Consider the following 26,738-nt stretch of genomic DNA (forward strand, 5'->3'; position numbering starts at 1 on the left):
TATCTTGGGGAAAAAAAGTTTCGATTTGGTTCATGTGTGTGTGCGTGAAATTCACTTTGGATACGGATTTTTTTCCCATATATTGGAAGGTAAGGCTTAATTTTCATAAGAAAAGTGGTCATTTACATACAGTTTGTTATAGTTATTGAATAATGAAACTTGGATGAGAAAATAACTTGTGAGATAGGAGAAAAGTTGCATTTATAGTTTAGCCTAATTGGTCTAGTTTAAGCTAGTTTAGAAATGCTAGTGCAATTCCTCGGAATCTTAAGCTGGCTGAAGTGACCAATAAAGGCTAAGGTAGAAATATTTTAGATTATTAGCCTATTTGCACGAGTTATGTCTGTTTTCTTTATGCTAATCGTAGTTTAACTATTTTACATAGATTTTTATCTTGCTGTGAAGGAACTAGTTCTAAGAGTAGCTTAGCCTTAGTCGGTATTAAGATATGTGGGGACTAGCTTGCCATAAGTCAGGTTAGGTTAGAATTTTAATTGGTAAACGTTCGCATAAGTTTTATTTTGGTACATGGATGTAAATTGAACGTTTAAAAAAATTTATTTGGGGGGGTTTGTATGTATGATGACGGCCATGTCCCATAACCCCTATTTTCAACCCTCTCGCTATAAAGAAGGTAGTCTAAAGGTATGTTTTGCATGCAGCTATTGTGGCGATCATTGCTGAGCACCAATTACATTTATTCCTATAGGGCTGTTCTGCAACGAGCGACTATTTGGAGCCAGCGATGATTGTTTGCGACTAGCGATAATCGCTCGCGACTGTAGCGATAATCGCTCGCAACTGTAGCGATAATCGCTCGCAACTGTAGTGATAATCGCTTGTTGCCAAACAGGCCCATAGGAATAAATGTAATTAGTGCTCAGCAATGATTGTAACAATCGCTGCATGAAAAACGTAACTTAAGGGGGGATCGTAGAGATGCTGATGCCCCTCCTTTAGATAAGTAGGTCTTGTAGGTTAGCTTAGGTTAAGTGGGGAAGTTTAGGTTAGATGGTGTAATATTTACATGAACCTGTCAATCGTTATACAAAGGCTCCAATATTGGTAAATAAAGTGATCAGTTTTGTATATATTTTATTTCATGCAGGCTTTATGATGTGCTCAACTTGAAAATCATGTTCAGACCTCACAGAAATTTTTTAAGTGATGCGATAATTCAGGTCATGTCAAAAGGGTACATACTTGAAGTTAGAGGCATTTAGAAATTGGTTGAAAAGAGAGCTCTATGTTTCTATTGACCTTGGAATTGAAGATATTGCGTATTTATCTCAGCGCAAACAGATGAAATGGAATGATGTAGAAATGTAGGATAAAAATATTTGTCCTTATTAGTAAAATAAGACAAGAAAAACATCAAAAAGCAAATAAACATATCATGGAAATAACATAATAAAAGTGATTAAAACATAAATCACATTCAAAATACAATATTAAAATCAATGTCATGTAATATAATTTTGATTTACTTTGTGCGTACAAATAAATATTATACAAATACCATAGATGTGCAGTATTATTATTTAACATCTTGCAAGAAAACAAATCAATTACACAAAAAATGCCCCCGGTATGTTTCCGAATGCCTCCGACTTTTAGTATACACCTGTCAAAAGGGTTCACCAGGGTAAAGACCCCACAGTCAGGTTAAGACTGGTGCCTTAATGTAAAGTTTGGTTAGTAGGGTAGGTATATGATACTTTAATTCAGTGGCCGTTCATACCCAAGATTAATGGGGCTACTGCTCAAAAAAATGTTTAGCCTTTGTTATAATATTGTGTAAAATTAAATAAATAAGTATAAGAAAATTTATTCAGAAACTATAGAATCGTAAAAGAATAAAATCAAAGCATATATATTCACCATAACATGAATTGTCACAGTTCCCCCCCCCAAAAAAAAAAAGAAAAAAAAATATCTTCCACCACCATGCCAAGGTCAGCACTGTAATTTCTAGCAAAACTGGATTTTTTCTATAAAAAATGTACAAGTGCTGGCTATTTTGCCATTTTTCTCCGTATGACTAGTTGCGTTGGGGGCATTGCATATGTATAGCTTATCAGAAGAGAAGGGTAATGAAATAATGGTTAAATTTGAGCAAACGAGCTACAGCTGAGCAAGGATCATTTGAAAGACGTGATATAAATTATAGGTTATTATGATACTTTATTTTCATGCCACTTACGTGAACCATATTGTATATCTTTACTACTGGTTATCTTGTGTTTATTATGCATTTCTGACCATTTGATTTTTCTCCCTCTGGGATACCCCATAGCCTAGTTTTTTTTATATAGGGTGTTAGGAGAACTCGTAAACTGGTGTTTTGGCCCAAATATTCATGGTCAGAAATGGATAAAATACAAGATGACGAATAGTAAAAATATATGGCTCTTGTATCTGGCTATAAATTAAAGTATATATATAACCGGTAGGGAAGGTTATTTCCCCAATCATCATCTTCCCTGACTCAATAGCCCAGGGTTTCCGGTTGATACACTCTTGATTTTTTTGTTTTGGTCCTCTATCTCTGAAACTCTTCATTTCTGATGAAAAATGGTCAAAATCATGGCATTATATGAATAATGGAAAAACCATACATACAACTCCAAGTTACAGCTTTGATTATTTCTGAAAATGTATCAATCACTAAATTATAGATTACCTAGGTGAAGTAGGCCAAGTTATTCTAATTCTAGATTAGACATGAAGGTGATAGAAGTTACTGAAAATATCTTGAGGTAGGCTTTGCAGAGGAAGTGACTAGTAACCACCAATAACAGTTTAATTTCGTATCTACATGTAACTTTTTACCAGTGGTTGAATTATAGTCATTTTGCCATTTTTTCTCTATAGGTTTCCATGTAACATTATTTTTTACTTCATTGTTTTAGGTGTGTATACCACTTGAATGTGTTCTTTTCTTTGTTGCTCATTTTCTTTGAGTTTTTCAACCCTTCTGATATAATAGGTAAATACATTTTATTCAAGAAACAATTGCTTATCGTGAAATTCCCAAGAATGTTTTAGATCCACCAAATTCTCTATCCTCATCAAATGTCATCTTTGAAGTGGGTATTGAAGTGTTACCTTATGTCATTGGATAATTGAATACAGACTTAAAGAGTCTCGTCAGTGCCTGTTTCCTTTGTGCTATACTGTACAGTATTTACCAAATCACAAGTGATTTCATTGCTGCCTTTACATGTTCAAAAGCTTCATTTGAACCTAAAGTGCAAATAGGTAGTTTTCTCATAAATTACCCAATGTCCTTTTATAAACTTGTTCCATAAGTCTGGCTGTTTGCATTCTATCTGTTTCATATACGATATGTACTATACTGTCTTACCTGAATAGCTTGTCATATAAAGGCCAAAAAAGTACTACGCAAAATCTTCAATTGATGCCAGATGTAACTCCCAATTTTCAGTTAGATAGATCTGATATACATGATCATTGTATTCATCATATGCATGTAGTGAAGAGTCGCTTTGACGCCCGCTTGACACGAGTGGTTTGAAACCATGCGGTTTAGAAATCAATCTAGATCAATGAGGCCCTTCACAATCTGCGGAAAATATCCCTGCGGCAGATTATCCGGACGGTAGGGATTTGCAAACCGCACAGCACACTTAGGAAGTTTATGGCTCCCTTCAGACGAGAGGTTTTCCCTTGTGGTAGTCATAGTGGTTCAGCTGTTGTAGAGGGTAGGCATTCTTCTTCTGTTGCTCTTTTTCAGTGATTAATATGAATTGTATTATTATTATTATTCACTGTACTAGCAGAGGTACACTAAACAAAATAAGATCATGATTATACAAGTGATATATCTTTTTCTTATACTGTACAGTATATGACCTAAGATAAAATTATCCAATCTTTAAATACAGGCAGACAGACTACTTTCTTCTTCACGTCCTCAGACTCGAACAAATACCGACTGGCTAGTATTCTGTTCTCTGATGGAGATAAACCGCATGGAAAATAACTGCTTGCGTGAAGACATGCGGAAATCTGCCACACGGTTTCAAACTGCTTGTGTGAAGTGGGCCTGAATGTTGGATATCTGCTCTTTAGTATCTTCAGCTTGCCTGCTCAGGTTCCAAATTTTATTTGACATCTGGGTGCAATTTGTAAAATTCAACAGTGTAGCATTTGAAAGGGGCAAGTCTTAGTGTTACATGAGCTTCAATGGTTCTTCTTATGTATTTTCCTGCTCTAATTTTAGATACAATATTGTCATCATGCAGTAATGATACCCATAGTATCAATCCCTTTTGTTGCTTCCTTTTTAATTGAATTTTAAGCTCTTTCTTTTTCCCCGTTTTGGACAATTAATTCTTTAAGACCGATTGATATGAGTTATATACAGTATATGTGACATGCCGTTTCTTTCCCCGTGGGAGAGAGTTGCCCAATCCTGGAATGAGGACAAAGAGATAGTATGAAAATATTTCCTGGAGTGCTTCGTCACTTTTAGTGCATTAGCATGCTACTAGCCTATGTGATCTTGGGAAAATACATGATTGTTTGCGCCGTCACCTGTTTGCGATCATGTGCCCCTAAGGGAGCACCACCTCACCTGTTCGCGATTGCTCATGCTCATTGGAGCGTATATGCTCTTTAATTGACTCGCATGCTGTTGACTTATAGCATGTAAAATTGTTCGCGCCACTGATGGTGCACACGCGTTCATTCTTATGCATTTATCTATTCACATGCAGTCCAAGGAACACATGCGTTCTACATTCTGCACATAGTTTCTGAAATTTTTTAATCTTTTGCTGTTTGCTCATCCCCCCCTATCAGACATTCATTGGTCTCAGAGGGTGTACATGCTTTCGTGTGCATGAAGAGAGCGTGCAATTTGCTAATCTCTTACAAGTAAGCTCACCACTAGGCTTGTGATCTTTTGATTGCAAGTACTGTACTATCTGTATTGCATACCCTGCCCCCCCATTGTGACATGCATTCATCAGATCCTGATTTCACACCTGTTCGCGCACGAGCATGCTCTATAGTTGGCACTCTGTTTCAAAATTGCGAACACATTACGGTTCGGTTCGTGTATGCCGCACCACATTTAACGATAATTCTTCTGAGCTGGAAAATTCTCCTGTAGACAACTGCCTCTCTCAGCATCCATTCATCTGTTCACGCATATGCTCTTCTAGATTCACACTCTTCTTTTCATGCGCAATCTTTGGGTAAAACGCTTTCTGCTATTTGCTTGCTCTGCTATCCCATGTTTGAACACAGTCACCAATTAGTGTGTGCTCATCTTCGTACTTGCACACCTTAGTGTACGTAACCAAGAAGAATGGTACACCTAGAATGTACCTCATTTTCCAGTATAGAATTTTTTTTTGTACTCTGTCCTATACGAGATTTAACACTGGGTCCTCAATCAAGACAGAGGGTGCAGTTCTCTCACTCTCTCTATCCTCCTTCAGACTTCCAGGAAGTTTATGGATGGACACCTTAGATGATGCCCAGCAAGTAGCTAGCAAGACATTCTCGCTTCCTAGTTTTAGTCGACCAGTTCTACTGAGACCATTCAATTATACTACATAAAAAAAATCTGCGTTTTGCCGATTCAGCTAAGTCATACAATACTAGGCCCGGTTTTACTTAGATCAGAAGCTGCTTGACTTGCCAATCTGGTGACCATTCAGGGAATGGAATGTTCACAGGGCTCCTGTCATGTACTTCTTTTCAATACTACTCATACATTAGCTAATGCTTTAATAAGCATAAACAGCTTTCCTATGCTCCAAGGACAATATATGTCATGGAATCTTCAAACGCAGGACCAGTTTGCGACAAGTGACCCTCCCGCTCATCCTCAATTTTTAGTCTAAGCAGGTAGCTTCTCTTGACTGCTTTTCATGTGCTTATGGTCATTTACCAGCTTTACATGCACTTATGATCATCGAACTCTACAGGGGCTTTTGTACTTCCACTTTATGAAGAAGATTTGACTATTCCTGCTCCTGGAACCAAGCACTCATATGGGTGATGGGAAGAAAGGGCTTTACCCTGTCCCGTTACCTGTTCCTGTTTTTTATTTCTCACCTACAGCCGTGCTTCAGATGTCCCGACTTGAAGAGGAAGAGCAATTAGTCGGCGAGGCAAAGTACTGTTTATCCGACTAAGACTCAAAAGTCATTGGCCACTTATCTGCATGGTTTCGGGGAAGGAATAATGCCATACCAAAATTCTCCCCTTCCTGAAAACGAGTTATGGTACAATAGACAGGAGTGGTATGCTCCGAATTTCAAGCTAAGCATCGCTGGTTAAGATGCTAGCAACTGTACCCTTGTCCGTCTCCCACTCTGGGACATTCCTAGAACACTGACGTCTCTTAAGCCTCATTTATGTTCCTACAGCAGGCCCATCTGGGAAGACTATCCTGTTGCACTCTCATCTTGTACAGGACATGAGAAGAAAGGTTCATATTGGGAATGCTTCCTTCCGCATAAATACGTATGTGGTAGTGGTCAGGACGGGTTAAACGTCTCATACCTCTCCTACGCTGGGAAGATGCCTAGAAAAATTGGGTGATGCCAGTGCTTGGAAGATCTTATTCTGAGGAAATCAACATGAGTATCGAAAAAGTACCCTTCTAGGAATTCAATCTCTTTATGTTGATGTGTCGTACTCGAAGCAAGTGGTTTCGTATTAGGAACGTCTCCTTCTCAGATAGCATAGGTTTACACCTATTATCACTGCTTAGCCTTGTACGAGACTAACCTCTCTCACCTTTCTTTAGGATGATGGATGCTGCCCTTATATCCTTCCCTCTTTGAAGGGTTCCAGAAAAGATAACCAAACAAGAATGACCTTCGATCAAAGGGATTAAACGGTAATGAAGTGTGGGACAGAGGTAGATGGAGAACGCTGGCCAGAAACATCAACCCCACGTAAAAGTGGGAAAAGATGCAGACAAAGAAGGAGAAAGAGTGGGTTTGAATGTGCAATCAATGAATGGTAAAAACATTTTGACATTGATAGACTGTCTTGTTGCAGCTGGCCGATCTCGCGACATGATCACCACAGACAATCAGCACGCACTTGAGCTCCACTAGTCCGGCCTTCCATATTGCCTCTAGTCTTTATGCACTTGGTCATTGTTTGTGTGGTACAGTATAGTACAGTGCCACATTGACCAGTCACTACTGGATCAGTGTTCTATGTGTTATTTGGACATATTGCATTTGTATAACTCCTGGTTGAATCTCTTTGTTGGCTTTCGGGTTACATAACTTTTGACTGCTGCTTTGTGCCAGTTTTCCATGCCATGTTATCGTTGAAAAGGAGCCTATTGTCATTCTCATGTTGTATGGGTATGAGCGACGAGGTCTTCATTTCACGAGTGCTGAATTTGTCTAGTCTTCCCTTCATGTTTTTGCCTTCAAAGGAACTTAACAATTGTGAGCTTTCCCCTTGAGATGGAATTCTTTGTGCAGGTTTTCCACAATCATAGTTGCCATCTGATTGACTGCAACTGAAAATGAGCCATCGGAATCCTTATGACCAAGAACCATGTAATTAGAAACTATGCAATTGGAAACTACATATTCTGAATTTACGTTCATTCTTCAGGTGATTGTCACTTTTGAGTCATCAGAGAACTAGTACTGTACACCTATCTTCTGTCATCTGTTCCTTCCCAGTGCTCTCAGGCTAGAGACTTTGGGGTGCAATGAGACTGTTACAGTTCCTGGATCTATTCATGACATGAGAGCTTCCCACATGCCAAGTTTTATGGGAAAAAAAGCTTAGAATTTTAAAGGATTTTTATGGTTTCCTATCAAACGCAAAGACCTTCCAGCTCGTCACTCAATAAGGTTAGGAACAGGTGATTTCCTAGGTCCTATTTCAGCACTCCTATCACTCTTACAAGCACCAAGAAGCCGCATTGTGCTAGCTCAGTTGTCAGGAAGAATCCTATCCATCCTAGGACAGGCACTTCTGTGATATCACACTTTTGTTCGTTGCCCAAAACCCGAGGTAGTTAGTGCCCTTCAACCTTAGAAAGCATTAGAGCCAGAAGCAGTTCAGTTGGTGAAGGAAACCAGCTAAAGCTCATTCTTCCTACTTGTTACCATGGAATTATTCAGTTCCATGCGTGGGCCAGCCAATATATATCTTAAGGGATTCTTCGAAGATGTTGAGAACCATTGACCCTATGACACTCGACTTTAGTCTGCCTACTAAAGCAGAGATCTAAGTTTTGGCCTATAATTACCAAGGTCGTTGCACTCATTCGTCAGTTATGTTTGAGACTCCCTTTGCTTGTTAGTAAGGCAAGTTCTTGTCGAAGTTACCCAATGATCACTCAGTAATTTCAGTAGTACTACTAGTCAGCAACTAGTGTCCTCCATACCTTTAGTTGCTCTCTGGAACAAAAATATGGAAAGACCTACCCAAGTGGTGGTGGGATTATTATTATTTTAACAGGTTATGCTACAACCTTAGTTGGGAAAGCAGGATGCTATAAGCCCAAGGGCTCCAACAGAGAAAATAGCTCTGTGAGGAAAGGAAATAAGGACGCAGATTTTTGAATGTCGTCCTAGAGGAGCTTCTTACCATAACCAAAGAGTTTCTTCTACCTTTACCAAATGGCCAATAGCTAGGGTCTCCTCTGCTTTTGCCAAGTGGACAGTAGCCACTGAACAATTACAGTGCAGGAGTTAACCCCTTCAGGGAAGAAGAATACTGTATTTTGGTTATTTTAGTGTTGTCAGGTGTATGAGGAAAGAGGAGAATGTCAAGAATATGCCAGACTATTTGGTTTATGTGCAAGTAAGAAAAAATGAGCCATAATCAGAGAGGGATCCAGTGTAGTATTATCTGGCCAGTCAAAGGACCCAATAAATTTTAGCAGTAGTATCTAAATGGGTGGCTGGTGCCTTGGCCAACCTACTACCTACAAAGATCCTTATCTTAAGAACTCCTCACCTCCAGAGAATGTGTAGTCCACAGACTTGTCAATGGAGGGAGGGGTCACCCACTTGAATATCCTCCTATTCATTTCGCAGATGTGATCCGCACAAGAAAGTCCCTGGTTTTTCAACCTACTAGTATCGTATGCAGTGTTGCTACTTATAAGCTTTCCAAAGGAGTTGGTAAAGTAATTATTTCTACAATGTCTTGTTTTTCTTGAACTCTCTTCATCATGACTGAGCTGAAAGGTTTATCTTCAAGTTGTCATCATCGCATGATCTGCTCAATATTTCAGCTGAACAAGAAACTTTCAGTTTTCCCCATACCTCTCTGTTAGCAGCATATGACGATATCCTCCAATATCTCTGGGAATTTAAGATGTTTACTCCTTGCCTGCTTCTCGTAGCCATTGTATTGTCTGCTAAGCAATCGGAAGACAATGTAGAGGCTCGACATAACCTCAGTCGCTTCCAGAGAACTACAAGCTGATTGTATCATCATCAACTGTTTCAGTTATTTTCATTAAACTGTGGTGAAGAATACTGCACAGTCCTTAGACCAAATTTTCATCTTTGGCTTAAGTCTGAACTTCACGAGTCATCTAGACTTGGGGAGCTTCTAAAGAGTTCAAGCTGCATAGAACTGTTCACAAGTTCACAGGTTGCTCTAGCAATCGCGCATGAACACGTGTGACAAGTAGTAAATACTGTAGTGCTTCAACCTTCAACACTGACCTTTATAACCCCAAGCTGTGCTAACGCAGATAGAATTCCTTCATCACCTTAGCTCAGGAGTGCGTATTCAGGACCTAGAACCCATTGTCCGGAAAGAACACTACTATGACTATTCTTTTAGTAACAGAAAGAATAAGAGAGGAGGTCCTAGAACTCTGCTCTTTTCAGACTTTGTGACAATTAGACATACTCTTCCTGCAAGGGAGGAGATGAAAGGACCATCTCGGATTCGAGCGCATGAAGTCAGACATGTTGGATTTTCCCGGTTCTCCGGAAGAAGCTTTCAGGGGTGTAGAGTTTTGTATCAACAGATAATTTTCTCGGCCATTTATCTAAGGGAGTATACTTGAGGGTATCTGTATCCTTGGCTCAGTGGTAGTTACTGTACTCAACAGATAAGGTACAGTAGTAGGTCTAGCTTTCTTACTGGACAAGAGACATCCTATCTAAGATAGCAGTCGCGGTGTCAGTCTAGAATGAGTGGGAAGATGGACTGGCTCTTCTGCCTCTATTTTATTCCCCATCCCTGCGGTGAAGCAGTCACTCCGCTGTTGGCTGGATTGGATGCTAGATGCACGTAGGCCACATGATCGAGCAACAGTTCATAAGAAATAGGACGACGGGGAGGGTGGCTAAAAGTATGCAACTTATTTCTTCTCATAATGACCATACATTCTGACTTATGTTCTTCACACTGATGTAGGTTTTTTCTTGACTGTACCAGTCACTGGTAGTGGCTTAGCCTAACACCTGCCGCATCTTCATGCCCATGTCGTTAGGAGGTTGACTGTAGTCATCACTTATGTTACTACACAGGACTTAAGATCTTTGATATTTCCAGCAAAGTAAATCAGCCATTTGGGTATAGGGTCTTACTCCTTCCTAAGGATGCTTAGCAGAATGCATGAAATATCACACTGTGCTAGAAGAAAGACAGACATGATGAGATTGGATTATGCAGTGGAAGATTAAATATCATTGAGAGGAGGAAGGGTTAATGAGGTAGAATCATTCAAGTATCTAGGAACTATGATTTCCAATGCAGGGTCTTTAGAATCAGAGTTTAGTGAAAGATTGAAAAAAGCAAATCAGACAATGACTAGGTTATGTAAAATTTAGAAATCAAATTGCCTGAAATTACATATAAAAATCAGACTACAGTAGATATCAGTTTAGTGAGAGCGGTGTTACTATATGAACATAAGTCATGGTATGACAATGAAACTATCTCCAATAGATTTATAAGATTTGAGAATTAAGGCCTCAGGATGATATTAGAAGTTAAATGGCAGGACAGAATCAGAAATGGAACTAAACAGAGATTACTTGAGTGCCATATGTAGATGAGATCATGATGAGGGGTAGATGGGGATGGTTTGGGCTTGCTCTTCGCCCTTCCCTAGAGAGATTAGTTCACCAAACGTTTAGCTGGGCTTCACAAGGCACTAGAAGACTGGGAAGACCCAGGCCTACATGGCTGAGGACTGTGGAGTGTGAAGTAGGAGATGATGAGTGGAGAAGTATTGAATTAAAAGCTCAAGATATATGTCTGGCGAAATCTAACCGAGGGCCTTTGCGTCAATAGGCATAGGAGGAGATGATGATGATGAGGAAATTATAAATTTTAAAAACTAACTTGTATTTTTCTTAACTAGACAAATATGATTCCCAAGTTGCAATTCCCACCTCAACCACCCTGCAAGTGCTAGCTTTAGGGTCAAAGTGGCTACTCAGTGTGCTAGCGAAGGGTCACGGCTTCCCCTAGTTATAATTGTAACAACCAAGTTCTGGTTATGTTAAAAACAAACTTCTATCAAAGGACCCATCCAGAAACACTCAAATGATGACCGCCTCGGAGGGAGTCCGGAGCAGAAGTCTAGGGGTACGGGCTGCCGCACTTCAGTGCATGCTAAATTTGACACCCCTTCGGCCTTGGAGAAATTTCATATTCTTATAGGAGCTCCTCTCTGGATGATCATAAGAGAGAGAATACAGTATTTGTTCCTACATTAATACAAACCATCATCATTTACATAGGAGAATGATAACAGTGAAGCTGAAATACGCTAATTGAAAATTATAACAAGGTGTCAAAAACCAGCTTCCTCACTGAAAAACCTCATGGATAGCAGCATCGTCGAGAATAGATGTTCCTGCTGGGTGCAGTTTTGTCAAACTTAGCCTTGTTTTTCTTTTTTTCTAGTGTCTTTATGAATCATGTTTTTTTTTTTTCTCCCAAGAGGATTTTGGCAGAGGTCTGCTCCCTCTTGAGTGAGGGAAGTGATCCTTGCTTCTTATGCTTTCCTGCAGAGGATTTGACCCAAGCCAAGGGCTTCTCAGGACGAAATGGTATTGTAGGATCCCTTTGGATGTGTCCCTGCCTGGTGATGTATGGGACTGGAATTCGAGACCCCTTCAAGTTTTTAATGGTTGTCTTTCAAGGAAGAGTAGTCTTCAGCTTTGGAGTCATCTTTGAGGTCGCTTAGCCTTGACCTGTCACCTTGACCCCTATACTTTGCCTTCTCTCTCCGGTTGGCTCCTATGGAGGCCGTTCGGGCGAGGTGGGTTCCCTCTTACTTTGACATACCTTGAGGTAGCGATTCCTTGTAATATTTTCTTGGGAAATGAGAGTCGTTCTTCTGAGGGGGTTAGTTTTTATTTCAGATTGGCAAGTGTGATGCGGCCCTTCTTGAACTTCAAGGTTTTCTCAGTAAGTATGGTAACTGTTGCAGGTGGTTTTTCGAGGCCCCTCCCCTTGCAGGAGCAGTTGCAGCCCCTGCCAGAGAAGTCATTGGCTCTTCCGGGATTTTGACACTACCTTCTTTGTCTCTTGACTTGCTTTGAGACCTTCCTGGGAGACTTGTCTCCCAGGTGCTCTTCTCTTGAGAAGGACCAATTTCCTCCTGTCCTTCTAGAGGTCATCACATTTGCAAGGACTCACAAGCATCTTTGAGGACCTTCTTTATTCCCTTGAGTTCTGGGCTTTGCCCCCCCTCAAGGGATCGCCTCCAGAACACTCTAGCTCCCTGGAATGTGCTCGCAAAGTTACTAATTAATCTTTGCTGATCCTTTCTCGAAGGAGAAGAATCCTAATGCCTCACAGGTGCTCTTCCTCTTCCTCCACAAGTCTCATTCAGATCACCTTGTAATGTCTAAATTTGACCTTCCTCACGTAGACGTGCCTTAACCAGCTGCACCTCAACCTGACGTGCCACAACCACAGAGGTGCTTCAACCACAGAAGCTCATTGCCCAGATACAACTCATCTGGATGTAATTTATCTGGGCAATCCTCGTCCAGATGCCTTATCCAAAATACGTACTTCTTCAAGTCTCACTTTTGAAGTAATTCTTCCAACAAGCCTTGCTAGACAGGCCTCACAAGACGCATCTCACATATGCAAGAGACGCTTTTCTTTCGATGAGCCTTGCTAGACAAGCCAGATGTGCTTCCTTTATAGGCGTATGACCCCATGAGCGGCTTCCCTGCAAGCCTCTCTACCAGACCCGCCTCCCTATACAGAAGCGCTTTACCAAACACACGTGTCCTGACGCACCCCTCCTATGTGCATTATTATGTTCCTTGCCTCTTCTGCTTATGAGTAACCTTTAAAAACCTTAAATCTTTGCTTTTTTTGTTCTTCCAAATTGCCTCAAGCTATGAAATGAGTGTAGTGTTGTTACTATGTATTTTATTTTATGCAACTAACCTATCTTACAGTGTGCCGATAAAAATGTCCTTTACATTTGTCTTAGATTGCAGTAGGCTCTAAGCAGTCATTCAATAATAGAAGCATCTATTGTAATAATCAGTACAGAGTATTCACATGTACTCTGAACTGTGCCATCCCATGCATTAGCTGTAAATCACAATTCATTTAGTTTTTAACCTGCAAGCTCTTATGCTTTGGGAATATAGTAATCTCTTTTCACTTATTATCTTGATTTCATCATCTTTAGTTTGCTTTTCATTGATTTAGTTTAAGTGATTTTATTGCTTCTCATTGAAATTTAGTTGTGAATATAATGATTTATTAATGAATCTATTTGCAGTTATTGAGAAAAGGAATAATCTTGCTTCTTATTTCTTTACTTTTGCTGATGCCATAAACTTTATACAATTAAAAAAGTATTCATAATTAGAATGTCTATACTGTACTCTGCTATTAGCATATGTAGGCCTTTGGAGTTTTGACCATGAAATTATTGAATTTACAAAAGAATGGCATGTTCTAGAATTGAGATATACTGTACATCCATGAATTGTTTCTCAAAGACTTGTGTCTTATATAAATGGTATGTTGTGTTTTCCTAATGTGTATACCAGGGAATTCACATTAATGGCTGGCATGAGTGATGGTAAACATGTTCCTGTTAAATATGCATTGGCCATGGAAGGAAAGCATGAATGTAGATACAGTAGTACATTTTTCCAAACCACATACAATCTATTTCAGCGGGCAAAAGAATTTATTCTGGTACAAATAAAAACCTTTACATAGGTAGAATGTCAGTGAAGCTGAAGAATACTTCAATTATACTTTTATAAAGAGGTGTAAACAGGTGGCCTGGAGGGGGAAAGCCTCGCTCCCTCTGCTTGCTCACTGATCACTCGCTCTGATTCCAGCCGACACTGAGAACACGTTCTTCCACTGTCTGGAAAATTTTTACCAAAGATTAATCTATTTTCTCTTTTTCACTTTCCAGTATGTTGGAGTGTGTCTTCTTTGGGGATGCCTGCATATATGTGGACCTGCCTGTGGATGTCAAGACGACATTGTGCACTTTCATGAGTACGACAGAGAGTTATCTCCACCTTCTGTGTCCTGCCAGCAAGGGACACTCCTGCAGACAGGAATCGCCATGTGACGAGTGTCGAGAGTGGTCACCCTCCCACTGGCTTGCGTATTGCAGGAGGAGGAAGAAGAGGTCTAAAAATGATTCTCTGACCCCGGTACTGTACTTATAACTCTGATCCTTTCCCCATTGGTTTCCTTCGGAAGCCAAACACCAAAAGGAGAAGAGTAGCAGCCCTTTAACTTTGGGCAAAGTCTCAAGGCAGGCAAACCTTCCCGTTTCCCCTACCAGAACAGGAGGGCTTCTCCCTCAGAAGGTGGCCCCAACTGATTTATGAATTAACGATGTCCTGCGAGATTTGGGGACCACCTTGGGTTTCCAAGGCCTACCTTCCAAGTTGTTATTGACGGTGGTGGCTTTGAAGGAAGCACAGGCGAGTGTTTCTGCTCATGCTCCGGACACCTTTAGCTTGTCCCCGTTGAGGGGCGGAGAAGAGATTGTGTCTCATTCTAAGACTACTTCCTTCGAAGCCACCTGCTGGCACTCGGTCTCGGTGTTACATCATGAGTCTAGAGGCATGCTTAGTGTTAGTATGTCTTCTGCATGTGCACCCTACCTTTCAACAAAGGTGTGCCACATGTCTTCTGGTTGAAAGTTGCATGCTACATTTTGTTTTGTGTTGCTGTGGTGGAATTGTGCTTTAATTCTTTCATTGATAATATTGTATAACATCCACACTTACCTTCACAAGGGAAAGCTGTAATGTTTTTACTGTGAAAGGTCTAAGGCCATTTAATTGTAATCCATAGATGCTTGTAAAACATGGCAATTTGTGAGTTTAATTTTAACCAAATCAAATGAGGTTTTTGTATATGTATATATAGTAATGTATTTATATACAGTATATTTATTGATTTTTTCTTCCTCCTAGGTTTCTATAATTCACAATGGGAGATCAATGCTTTTGCCTGCGATGGAACAACTACCAAAGCAGTATGGTTGGGGTACTCCGGTCACTTTTAGAAGAAGGACAGTTTGTGGATGTTACGCTGGCCTGTGATGGTAGACGATTAAAAGCGCACAAGCTCATGCTGTCAGCATGTTCAAACTTTTTCAGACAGCTACTCAAGGTATCTTTACACTGCAGGTGTTTGCATGATTTTTCTTAGCATTATATCAAAATCTATGTATTCTGATGTTTCATATGAGAATTTGATTTAAAGGATTTTCTTGTGTTGAATATGTTTAACCATTCATTTCATTTTTCAGGAAAATCCAAGTGACCATCCAATTATTTTCTTACGTGATGTTAGGTTCTGGGAACTCGAATCGATAATGGACTTCATATATAATGGACAGGTTAGTCCATCCTGGATTGTAGTTTTTCTTAGAAATTTGATTATTGCAATGCTTTATAACTGGACCAGTTTTTTATTTCTTAAAATTAGATAGAAAATCTAATTATGTTTAAATACAGTATATTGCTTATTAACAAAATGGTAATAAAACTAACTGGATTTTGTGGCTGAGGAAAGATCTTTTTTTATACAAAGTAAATTAGAATGCTTTGTTTAACAGTAAGACAAATTACATTTAGGTAAATTTCTAATATACTTTACTTGAATCCAAAATTCTTTCTTAGCATATGAAAAACTTAAAGGCCATGCATAGAAATTGTTCCAATCATTCTGTTTGTATACAACTGTTTTTATTTCTATTTTACCAGTGTTCTTAGTACATATAGTATGATATTTAAAGTTGGCCTAGTGTTTTATTGTAAAGTCTCACCTTTTGATCTTTGTCCAAGGCTACACAGGTTTTATGGTTTTGTTTTCTGACAAGTCCTTTGGCTTGTAGTTTTTTTTTATATTATTAGAATGTTGTTATTGTTTCAACTCTAATCACACACTTTTTACTTTGATCTAAGCTCATTTGGGTATGTCCAAAGTTACACATGTTTTATGTTTTTGTTTTCTGACTAGTACTTTGGCATTTTGAGTGCACTCAAATTTTATCTGCTTATTTAGTATTCAATTTTATTTTGACTGTGAATTAGGATCATTTGGTCAAACTGAGGGTGTTGCAGATTTGTTTAGTAATTTTTTCATGATTTAGTTTGTATTTTTGGTATCATTACTATGTACTTTGTTGCAACTAAAATCACACACATGAAAATGTGATAAGACATACAGTATTTATATATTTTCAATATTAATCTTACCCGATAATCATGTAGCTGTCAACTCTGTTGCCGACAGAAATCTACGGTCGGGATACGCCAGCGATCGCTATACAGGTGGGGGTGAACACCACAGCGCCATCTGTGGTCAGGTACTCCAGTACTTCTTGTCAACACCACCTCAATTTTTCCTCTGTCGTGCCTCCGGCTAGACCTACATGGATACGCTGTTGATTCTGGAGTTATTGCTCACGATTTGGTGATGTATTTGCTCTAGAGTTTAGCCTTCGCTATTCAGGAAGCTTTATCATTAGCTTAGCAAGTTTTTGGAATTAATTTGATTTAATTTTTGATTTAATTTTGGTGACGAAGAGATGAACTCTCTTTCACTTTTAATGGCCGACCCTTCCCTTAGACGGAAGTGTTGGTGTCGAAGAGAGTATAGACTCTCTTTCTTAATTTTGCTTAACAAAAGTTATAGATTTATTTTATATCTCTCCGCCTTTTATAGGCCTCTTCGATTAACTTCCTTTTATTATAAACTTATTAAAATTAATTTTTATATTTGTTTATATTCGACCTTTCCTAATAGTAGGCGGTCTTTTCTTGGAACCGAAGTTAATTAACATTGAGCCCGTCATTTCGTTTTTACCTGTTAACATATTATGCTATTTTAATGTTTTTGAAAGAATTTCTTTGATAGTCTCGTACTGTTTTCAAAGTTGAACTAACGTTTTGTTTTGTCTCTGCAGTTGTTGACGTTCAGAACGTTCAACTTGCGCTCTATCGTTACGATAGAGAGAGAGGTCACGTTGCAGTAAGAGTAGAACGATTCTAACGTTTTGTTCATTCTTTCTTAGCTTAAATGGTTTTAATTCTAATAAAGGAACTTTTTATTTGGGAAATCTTTCAGTTTTTTTCCTTTAACAATAATATGTTTTAACGATATATATAATTGGGCTCATCTCTCAGGTTCTAAGTCAAGAGAGAGAGAGAGAGAGATAGAGACGGAGGGAGAGAGAGGAGGATAAACGTTTCGTTCAAGCGGGTAACGTTGTTATCGTTTTTGCTCTTCTCCCTAGTCTCTTTAGGGGAAGAAGGTAAACGTTTCTAGAGTTTTATTCTTGTTCTCAGGCTTTATGCGGTGAGAGATTTTAAACGTAGTTTATTTGATCTAGTGTTTAGTCTCTTTTCCAGCCACTGAATTATTTATCTTTCATTATGTTTTTCTGTTACATTGTAATACTGTTTTCGCAATTACTAACTTTTAATGAAGGATAGAATTGCGTGTTTCAGGTACAAACCACTTAAAGTTTCGAGTTCAGTGAAATAAGTGCAAACAGAAAATCAGAAGTGATAAAGTGATAAGCGCAAAGTGTTACAGTGTTGCGTTCGAGGGTTCGTCTGTTCGTGCCAGTTGTTCGCCTAGTCTGGGACCTCTTACAAGCTCCCAAGCAGGGGAGAAGTAACGTCGAAGGACTTATGGGTTCATCAGGCCTTGATCGACGAACAGACGTTTCCCTCCGTGGTTTCGGGTGTAACCAACTCACGTAGCCGACGTGATCACCCCACCCACACAAAGACGAGAGAACCCTTTTATTCCTCGTCTGCGGAAGAAAGAGGTTTCTCGCAGAAACCATGGACCAAATCTTGCAGCTTTTAAGTGCAAGTCGGTCCCTTCCGCGCAGTCCAACTCCTAGGTGGTGCCATTAGCACTGGGTCAGTTCGGACTTGCTGCAGTACGACAACTGCACACCTCCCAGAGAGGCAAGGTGGTATCGCAACAGACGGAGTTACTGCCCGCACCAGCTGTTTTAGACCCTCAGTCTCAACGGACAGTAGCTCCGTTTGTTGTTGTCTTTCTTAAACTCTAGTGGTCTATGCTGCAGCCAATGCAGTCTCAGCTTGCGGTGTTGATGCAGGAGTTTCAGGCAGAGAAGGTTAGCACACCTCCTCCTGCGAGCGCTCCTCCACCTCTGCGCAGTCCACCCTGCCAGACGTATGATGTTGAGGCTCCTCCTGCCTCCATGCGTGAGCTGCCGCATTGGGAGTTGCCAGGTACCAGCGCTATGCAGCAACCTCCACTTTCCTTGAGGCAGGAGCCTCATGCTATGCGGCAACCGCCTCAACTCTTGAGGCAAGAGCCTCAACTCTTGAGGCAAGAACCTCAACTCTTGAGGCAAGAGCCTCAACTCTTGAGGCAAGAACCTCAACTCTTGAGGCAAGAGCCTCAACTCTTGAGGCAAGAACCTCAACTCTTGAGGCAAGAACCTCAACTCTTGAGGCAAGAGCCTCAACTCTTGAGGCAAGAACCTCAACTCTTGAGGCAAGAGCCTCAACTCTTGAGGCAAGAACCTCAACTCTTGAGGCAAGAACCTCAACTCTTGAGGCAAGAGCCTCAACTCTTGAGGCAAGAACCTCAACTCTTGAGGCAAGAGCCTCACTCTTGAGGCAAGAACCTCAACTCTTGAGGCAAGAACCTCAACTCTTGAGGCAAGAGCCTCAACTCTTGAGGCAAGAGCCTCTCTCTGCGCAGCCACCTCCTCAACCCTTGAGGCAGACGCAACTCTTGAGGCAGGAACCTCATGCTATGAGGCAGCCGCCTCAACGCATGCAGCAACCGCATTCTTCACAGCATGAGCCTCTCTCTGCGCAGCTACCTCCTCAACCCTTGAGGCAGACGCAACTCTTGAGGCAGGAACCTCACAGGAGCCTCATGCTATGCGGCATCCTCCTCAAACCATGAGGCAGGAGCCTCATGCTATGCGGCATCCTCCTCAACCCTTGAGGCAGGAGCCTCATGCTATGCGGCAACCTCCTCTACCCATGAGGCAGCCTCATGCTATGCGGCATCCTCCTCAACCCATGAGGCAGGAGCCTCATGCTATGCGGCATCCTCCTCAACCCATGAGGCAGGAGTCTCATGCTATGAGGAGCCTCATGCTATGCGGCATCCTCCTCAAACCATGAGGCAGGAGCCTCATGCTATGCGGCAACCGCCTCAACCCATGAGGCAGGAGCCTCATACTATGCGGCATCCTCCTCAACGCATGCGGCATGAGCCTCATCCCTTGCAGCATGAGCCTCATCCCATGCAGCATGAGCCTCATACCATGCAGCATGAGCCTCATCCCATGCAGCATGAGCCTCATCCCATGCAGCATAAGCCGCACGCCATGCAACATGCTCTGCTTACCTTACAGCATGCTCTACATACAGCATGCTCTGCATACAGCATGCTCTGCATACCTTACCGCATGCTCCTCAGTCACACATCTTTGGTTGTTGCCAACTCACTAGACTGTCAAGCAGTTTCATAACGTTGCCTTCTAGTCTGCTGCTTTTGCACCAGTGAAACCCTCACTGAGAGAACTTAGCTTTTCTCGGATATGGTTCCTGTAGATGAGAAAGTGCTATTCTCCCTCCTTCTGATATTCCCTTGAGGACTCTGTCATTTGGAGAGGAGCCTTTAGCTGCTTAGCCTCCTATGGACTTTTATTTAAGCATAACATGCTTCCAGGGAGGGTAATGGTTCCACTTCAGTCGCTAACCCCGTCTGTTACCACACCTGCTCCCATAGACCTTGAGCTTTGTTGCAAGACATGCAGTCCAAGCTTAGTCCTTGTTAGAGGATTTTTTGTTTACGGAGTCAGTGTGTCACTGGGAAGACGTTCAACAACCAGCAGAAGTGACTTGTTGTGACGCAGTGCGGCAACCTCAGCAACCCGATAAGGAGTTGTCTGTACGACCCAGACAGTCTAGACAGCTTCGGGTTGTCGCTGTACTTCCTCGCTTCCCCATGGTTGACAGTTCACAGACTGTGCAGCAGTACCATGATCTTGTGTCCGGCTCCGTCAGACGACTAGCTTTTAAGAGCTCCCACAAGTTGTCGCTGTCTGGAGATTCTCAGATGGACTATGGATCTGACCAAGGAACTGGGCCTCCTGGTCAATTTTGAGGAGTCCCAGCTCGTCCCATCCCAGACCATTGTCTACCTGGGTATGGATCTTCAGAGTCGAGCTTTTCGGGCTTTTCCGTCGGCCCCAAGGATCTACTAAGCCCTAGATTGCATCCAGAGCATGCTGAGAAGGAACTGATGCTCAGTCAGGTAGTGGATGAGTCTAACAGGGACACTTTCATCGCTGGCCCTGTTCATCGAGTTAGGGAGACGCCACCTCCGCCCCCTTCAGTATCATCTAGCGGCTCACTGGATAAAGGACATGACGCTAGAGACGATCTCAGTTCCTGTTTCCGAAGAGAGGAGGTCTACTCTCACGTGGTGAAAGAACAGCTTTCTTCTCAAGGAAGTCTACCTTTGGCTGTTCAGAAACCCGACCGCCGTCTCTTCTCTGACGCATCAGACACGGGCTGGGGTGCGACTTTGGACAGACAGGAATGCTCGGGAACATGGAATCAGGAGCTAAGGACACTTCACATCTATTGCAAGGAGCTGTTGGCGGTTCATCTGGCCTTGATAAACTTCAAGTCCCTCCAGCTTAACAAGGTGGTGGAGGTGGACTCTGACAACACCACAGCCTTGGCTTACATCTCCAAGCAGGGAGGGACTCATTCGTGGAAGTTGTTCTAGATCGCAAGGGACCTCCTCATCTGGTTAAAAGGTCGAAAGCTCACGCTGGTAACGAGGTTCATTCAGGGCGATATGAATGTCATGGCAGATCGCCTTAGCCGGAAGGGTCAGGTCATCCCCACAGAGTGGACCCTTCACAAGAATGTTTGCAGCAGACTTTGGGCCCTGTGGGGTCAGCCAACCATAGATCTGTTCGCTACCTCGATAACCTAGAGGCTCCCGTTGTATTGTTCTCCGATTCCAGACCCAGCAGCAGTTCACGTGGATGCTTTTCTGCTGGATTGGTCCCATCTCGACCTGTATGCATTCCCGCCGTTCAAGATTGTCAACAGGGTACTTCAGAAGTTCGCCTCTCGCAAAGGGACACGGCTGACGTTGGTTGGCTCCGCTCTGGCCCGCGAGAGAATGGTTCATAGAGGTACTGCTATGGCTGGTCGACATTCCCAGGACTCTTCCTCTAGGAGTGGACCTTCTACGTCTACCTCACGTAAAGAAGGTACATCCAAACCTCCACGCTCTTCGTCTGACTGCCTTCAGACTTTCGAAAGACTCTCAAGAGCTAGGGGCTTTTCGAAGGAGGCAGCCAGAGCGATTGCCAGAGCAAGGAGGACATCCACTCTCAGAGTCTATCAGTCTAAAGGGGAAGTCTTCCGAAGCTGGTACAAGGCCAATGCAGTTTCCTCATCCAGTACCACTGTAACCCAGATTGCTGACTTCCTGTTACATCTAAGGAACGTAAGATCCCTTTCAGCTCCTACGATTAAGGGTTACAGAAGTATGTTGGCAGCGGTTTTCCGCCACAGAGGCTTAGATCTTTCCACCAACAAAGATCTACAGGACCTTCTTAGGTCTTTTGAGACCTCAAAGGAACGTCGGTTGTCCACTCCAGGCTGGAATCTAGACGTGGTCCTAAGGTTCCTTATGTCATCAAGATTTGAACCTCTCCAATCAGCCTCTTTTAAGGACCTCACATTAAAAACTCTTTTCCTCGTGTGCTTGACAACAGCTAAAAGAGTAAGTGAGATCCACGCCTTCAGCAGGAACATAGTTTTCACATCTGAAACGGCTACATGTTCCTTGCAGCTCGGTTTTTTGCTAAAACGAGCTTCCTTCACGTCCTTGGCCTAAGTCGTTCGAGATCCCAAGCCGGTCCAACTTGGTGGGGGACGAACTGGAGAGAGTACTTTGCCCAGTTAGAGCTCTTAGGTACTATCTAAAAAGGTCATAACCTTTACGAGGACAATCAGAAGCCTTATGGTGTGCTATCAAGAAGCCTTCTCTTCCAAGGTCTCAGAACTCAGTTTCTTACCTATTCAGGCTCCTGATTAGGGAAGCACATTCTCATCTGAAGGAAGAAGACCTTGCTTTGCTGAAGGTAAGGACACATGAAGTGAGAGCTGTGGCTACTTCAGTGGCCCTCAAACAGAACCGTTCTCTGCAGAGTGTTATGGATGCAACCTATTGGAGAAGCAAGTCAGTGTTCGCATCATTCTATCTCAAAGATGTCCAGTCTCTTTACGAGAACTGCTACACCCTGGGACCATTCGTAGCAACGAATGCAGTAGTAGGCGGGGGCTCAGCCACTACATTCCCATAATCCCATAACCTTTTTAACCTTTCTCTTGAATACTTTTTATGGGTTGTACGGTCGGCTAAGAAGCCTTCCACATCCTTGTTGATTTGGCGGGTGGTCAATTCTTTCTTGAGAAGCGCCGAGGTTAAAGGTTGTGATGAGGTCCTTTAGTATGGGTTGCAGCCCTTTATACTTCAGCACCTAAGAGTCGTTCAGCATCCTAAGAGGACCGCTACGCTCAGTAAGGAAGACGTACTTAATAAAGGCAGAGTAATGGTTCAAGTCGTCTTCCTTACCAGGTACTTATTTATTTTATGTTATTTTTGAATAACTAATAAAATAAAATACGGGATACTTAGCTTCTTTGTTAACATGTATGCTGGTCTCCACCCACCACCCTGGGTGTGAATCAGCTACATGATTATCGGGTAAGATTAATATTGAAAAATGTTATTTTCATTAGTAAAATAAATTTTTGAATATACTTACCCGATAATCATGATTTAATTGACCCACCCTTCCTCCCCATAGAGAACCAGTCGACCGAGGAAAAAATTGAGGTGGTGTTGACAAGAAGTACTGGAGTACCTGACCACAGATGGCGCTGTGGTGTTCACCCCCACCTGTATAGCGATCGCTGGCGTATCCCGACCGTAGATTTCTGTCGGCAACAGAGTTGACAGCTACATGATTATCGGGTAAGTATATTCAAAAATTTATTTTACTAATGAAAATAACATTTTTACGTGATGATAGTGTTCTCGCACCATTACTTTTTATATCATAAATGCATAATATTTGGTTTGGTCTTGAAAACAAGCTGTTGCATATGCAGATGATGCTACTCTCTTTACATCAATTCCATCCCCAGTATTTACTGAAATCCTTATTAGAGACCTAGCTAAAGATAGTGCATGGTGTACATTATGAGATGAAGTTGAACCCTAAAAATATTAGGAATATAATTGTAAGTAGGCCAAGGACAGTGACACCTCAACATCCAGATTTTTTCATTGATAATGTGTCTTCATCTGCATAAAACTAATTTATAATTCTGGGTGTGATTTTTATTGCAAATTTACTTTGAAAAGCTTACATGGTATATATCTTAAATCGCACAAAAAAATCTGGCATACCTATTTGTTCCTACACGACATACAAACCTGAGTTCTTTAACCCTTCAGTGGTCCGATGACACAGGAAAATATTTATTGTATTATCATACGTAGCTTATTTTTCAGGGAAAATTTGGCATAAATACGCGCACCACTCAAAGAAAACGAAACGTTCTACGAGTGGGAAGATGGTTGAGGGGCATGTGGAGCCTAAAAGAAAATGGGTAGTAGCAATGCATGCATGGCATTCCTTTGCTGATTTACAATGTGATCTATTTTTTTAAAGTTTGCTCATAGAAAAAGGTTTTCTAGGTTGGTTTGTGCGTATGTAGATAACTGAAATATAAGTGTCTCATACGTGATTAGAAAGCCCATTCTTTTTACTTTTATATGGTATATAAAACAATATAAAAGCATTAACGCTTCTATATATAAAATGCTATCGATAAACACCTACTACAAAATTGCTAAACTTACTTAGTTTTCCGAAGGTAGATTGCTCAATACTTTTCTAATAGATATATTTTATTTATTAATTTTATTGGATTCTCTCTCTCTCTCTCTCTCTCTCTCTCTCTCTCTCTCTCTCTCTCTCTCTCTCTCTCTCTCTCTCTCTCTCTCTCTCTCTCTCTCTCTCTCTCTCTCTCTCTCTCTCTCTCTCTCTCTCTCAAGAAAAGCCAGAAGAATTTTTTTGCATATGTAAACAGTAGAAAGCCAATCAAAAACATTAGCCCATTAAGAGACTCGGAGGGTAATCTTATATCAAATGATTTGGAAGAAGCTGAAATGATGAATGCATATTTCACAACTGTATTCACTAGGGAAGAATCAACGACCCTCCCCGAACCAGCTATCAAATATGAAGGGTTACAACCATTAAATAGAATCACTTTAACAATGGATGATGTCAAAAAAAAAATAAAAGGACTCGGGAAGTCTGAGGCACCATGTCCAGATGATATTCATCCAAGAGAGATTATAGAACTAGAAGAAGAGATAACCCTACACTTTTACAAAATGTTCTAAAAGACAGCCAACGAAAGAAAGGCACCACAAGGATGGAAACTTGGCACTGTTCCTCCAATCTACAAGAAGGGGCCAAAAGAAGAACCTAGCAACTACAGACCTGTGAGTCTAATTTCAGTGTCTTGCAAATTTTTTTAACCTATTATATTACAGGTAGATTCAATCTTATAACATATAGAGAAAAACAGTCCTCTGGTAGACAGCCAACATTGTTTTATACAAAAGAAATCATGTGTGACAAATCTTTTGGAATTTTTCTACGTTTAGTGCTTATGACGAAAGCCGGACAATAGACATTATATTCTTAGACTTTCAAAAGGCTTTTGACAAAGTTCTTCATAAAAAAATTAATGGTTGAAATTAGAGCGCTAGACATCTTTGACGAGCCAGCTGAATGGATCGAAGATTTGCTAACAAACAGAAAACAGAGATGTAATCAACGGAAAAGCTTCAGAGTGGGCAGCTGTTACAAGCAGAGTACTTAAGGATCTGTCCTTGGACCATTGCTATTTCTGATCTACATTAATGACATAGATTTAAGATTAAGTAGTAGATTAGCCAACGATACTAAACTAGTCATAAATGCTGCGAAATCAGAAAACAAGAAGCCTTAAGTGGATTCTGTGGTGCTATCTGAAAAGGCCCCAACACATCAGCCCTGAGTCGAGGAGACTTTTTGTTAGCACTGGCAGGTCCAAGAAAGAGATGTCAAGGTGTCTTCCTATAGCTTTGCGAGGTCAATTGTAGAGGAGCTTACGCCTTGACTGACAAAAGGGTTGAGGCGCCAGCCAGGACCAGGGCTCACGCAGTCAGGGGTATTGCTCTCCTGCGCATCTTAAAGAGAAACATGTCGGTGGGCCAAGGATTGAAGGCAGATGCCTGAAAAGCACAGCAACTTTCACAGACTTTTACTTGCAAGGTTATACCCACAAGTCCTTGACACCTTTATGTTTGGACCTGTGGTGGCTGCTCAAGCGGTTGTGTGACCAGCCCATCTCCCACGTGGGACAAGGATGCATCTCGTCTATGGTAACAATTTGACCTAAGTCGGGAAGGCAATGTTGTATAACTGGCCCTTGTTCAATCTTCTGTCTCTCTGTTGTTGTCAGTGGTCGAGGCTTTACAAGTAATTTCGATCAGATGCTGGTAATTTGCACTAAAGAGTACTATTCTTTGTAACCAAAGAAGTATATCTCCCTATTCCCCGTGCAAGTTGGGGGCATTATTCATATACAGTACTTGGTATTTGATTCTGACTGATGTTCCCCTGGGGGTTATGGTTTCTCTTGGCATAATACGTCATAGTACATCCCAGTGCCTTTCAGTTTGACATTCTTTCTTGTTAACTGAGCACACAAAACGTACATTTTAACTCTCATTGCTGTCCTCAGTGCATGACAAACTGAATGAGTGTTATTTCTTCTAATAACAACCTACCTGAACATTTAGCATGCAGGCAGATCTTAAAACTAGAACATGCATGCATGTCTTAACTGACATTAGAAAAAAATCATAACCAAATACTGATACTGGAAATTGGTTAGAGGAAATATATAAGTGCAGCCAATGCTCAATGAAGTGAAGAGAATGTTGAAAGCGTAAACACACCTTGTTTAGTTACCATAGAGCACCGCAGATACAGTGTGCCATCATAGTATCATAGTGGATACAGCAATAGTACGGAGAGAGAGTGTGAACTTCAACTATTTAATGAAAGATATAGTAAATACGAAGGATTTTCAATGAGGGACGACTGTAAT

General features: G+C 41.3%; 1 protein-coding gene across 4 annotated transcripts in view; it reads left to right on the forward strand.

Moving 5' to 3' along the window:
• Positions 1-26,738, forward strand: part of LOC137617259 (sex determination protein fruitless-like) — a 111,610-nt gene that overhangs the window by 51,877 nt on the left and 32,995 nt on the right. For 3 of the 4 annotated variants that reach the window (XM_068347239.1, XM_068347240.1, XM_068347238.1), the window contains exons 2-3: positions 15,429-15,627; positions 15,767-15,856. In XM_068347239.1, coding sequence (XP_068203340.1) covers positions 15,445-15,627; positions 15,767-15,856 — 273 coding nt within the window. In that variant the 5' untranslated portion in view covers positions 15,429-15,444. Of the gene's footprint in view, positions 90-15,428; positions 15,628-15,766; positions 15,857-26,738 lie in introns of all 4 variants that reach the window. The other variant, XM_068347237.1, reaches the window with a different exon arrangement.

The sequence above is a fragment of the Palaemon carinicauda genome, chromosome 23 (genome assembly GCF_036898095.1).
Source record: "Palaemon carinicauda isolate YSFRI2023 chromosome 23, ASM3689809v2, whole genome shotgun sequence".
In the NCBI taxonomy this organism is placed as follows: Eukaryota; Metazoa; Arthropoda; class Malacostraca; order Decapoda; family Palaemonidae; genus Palaemon; species Palaemon carinicauda.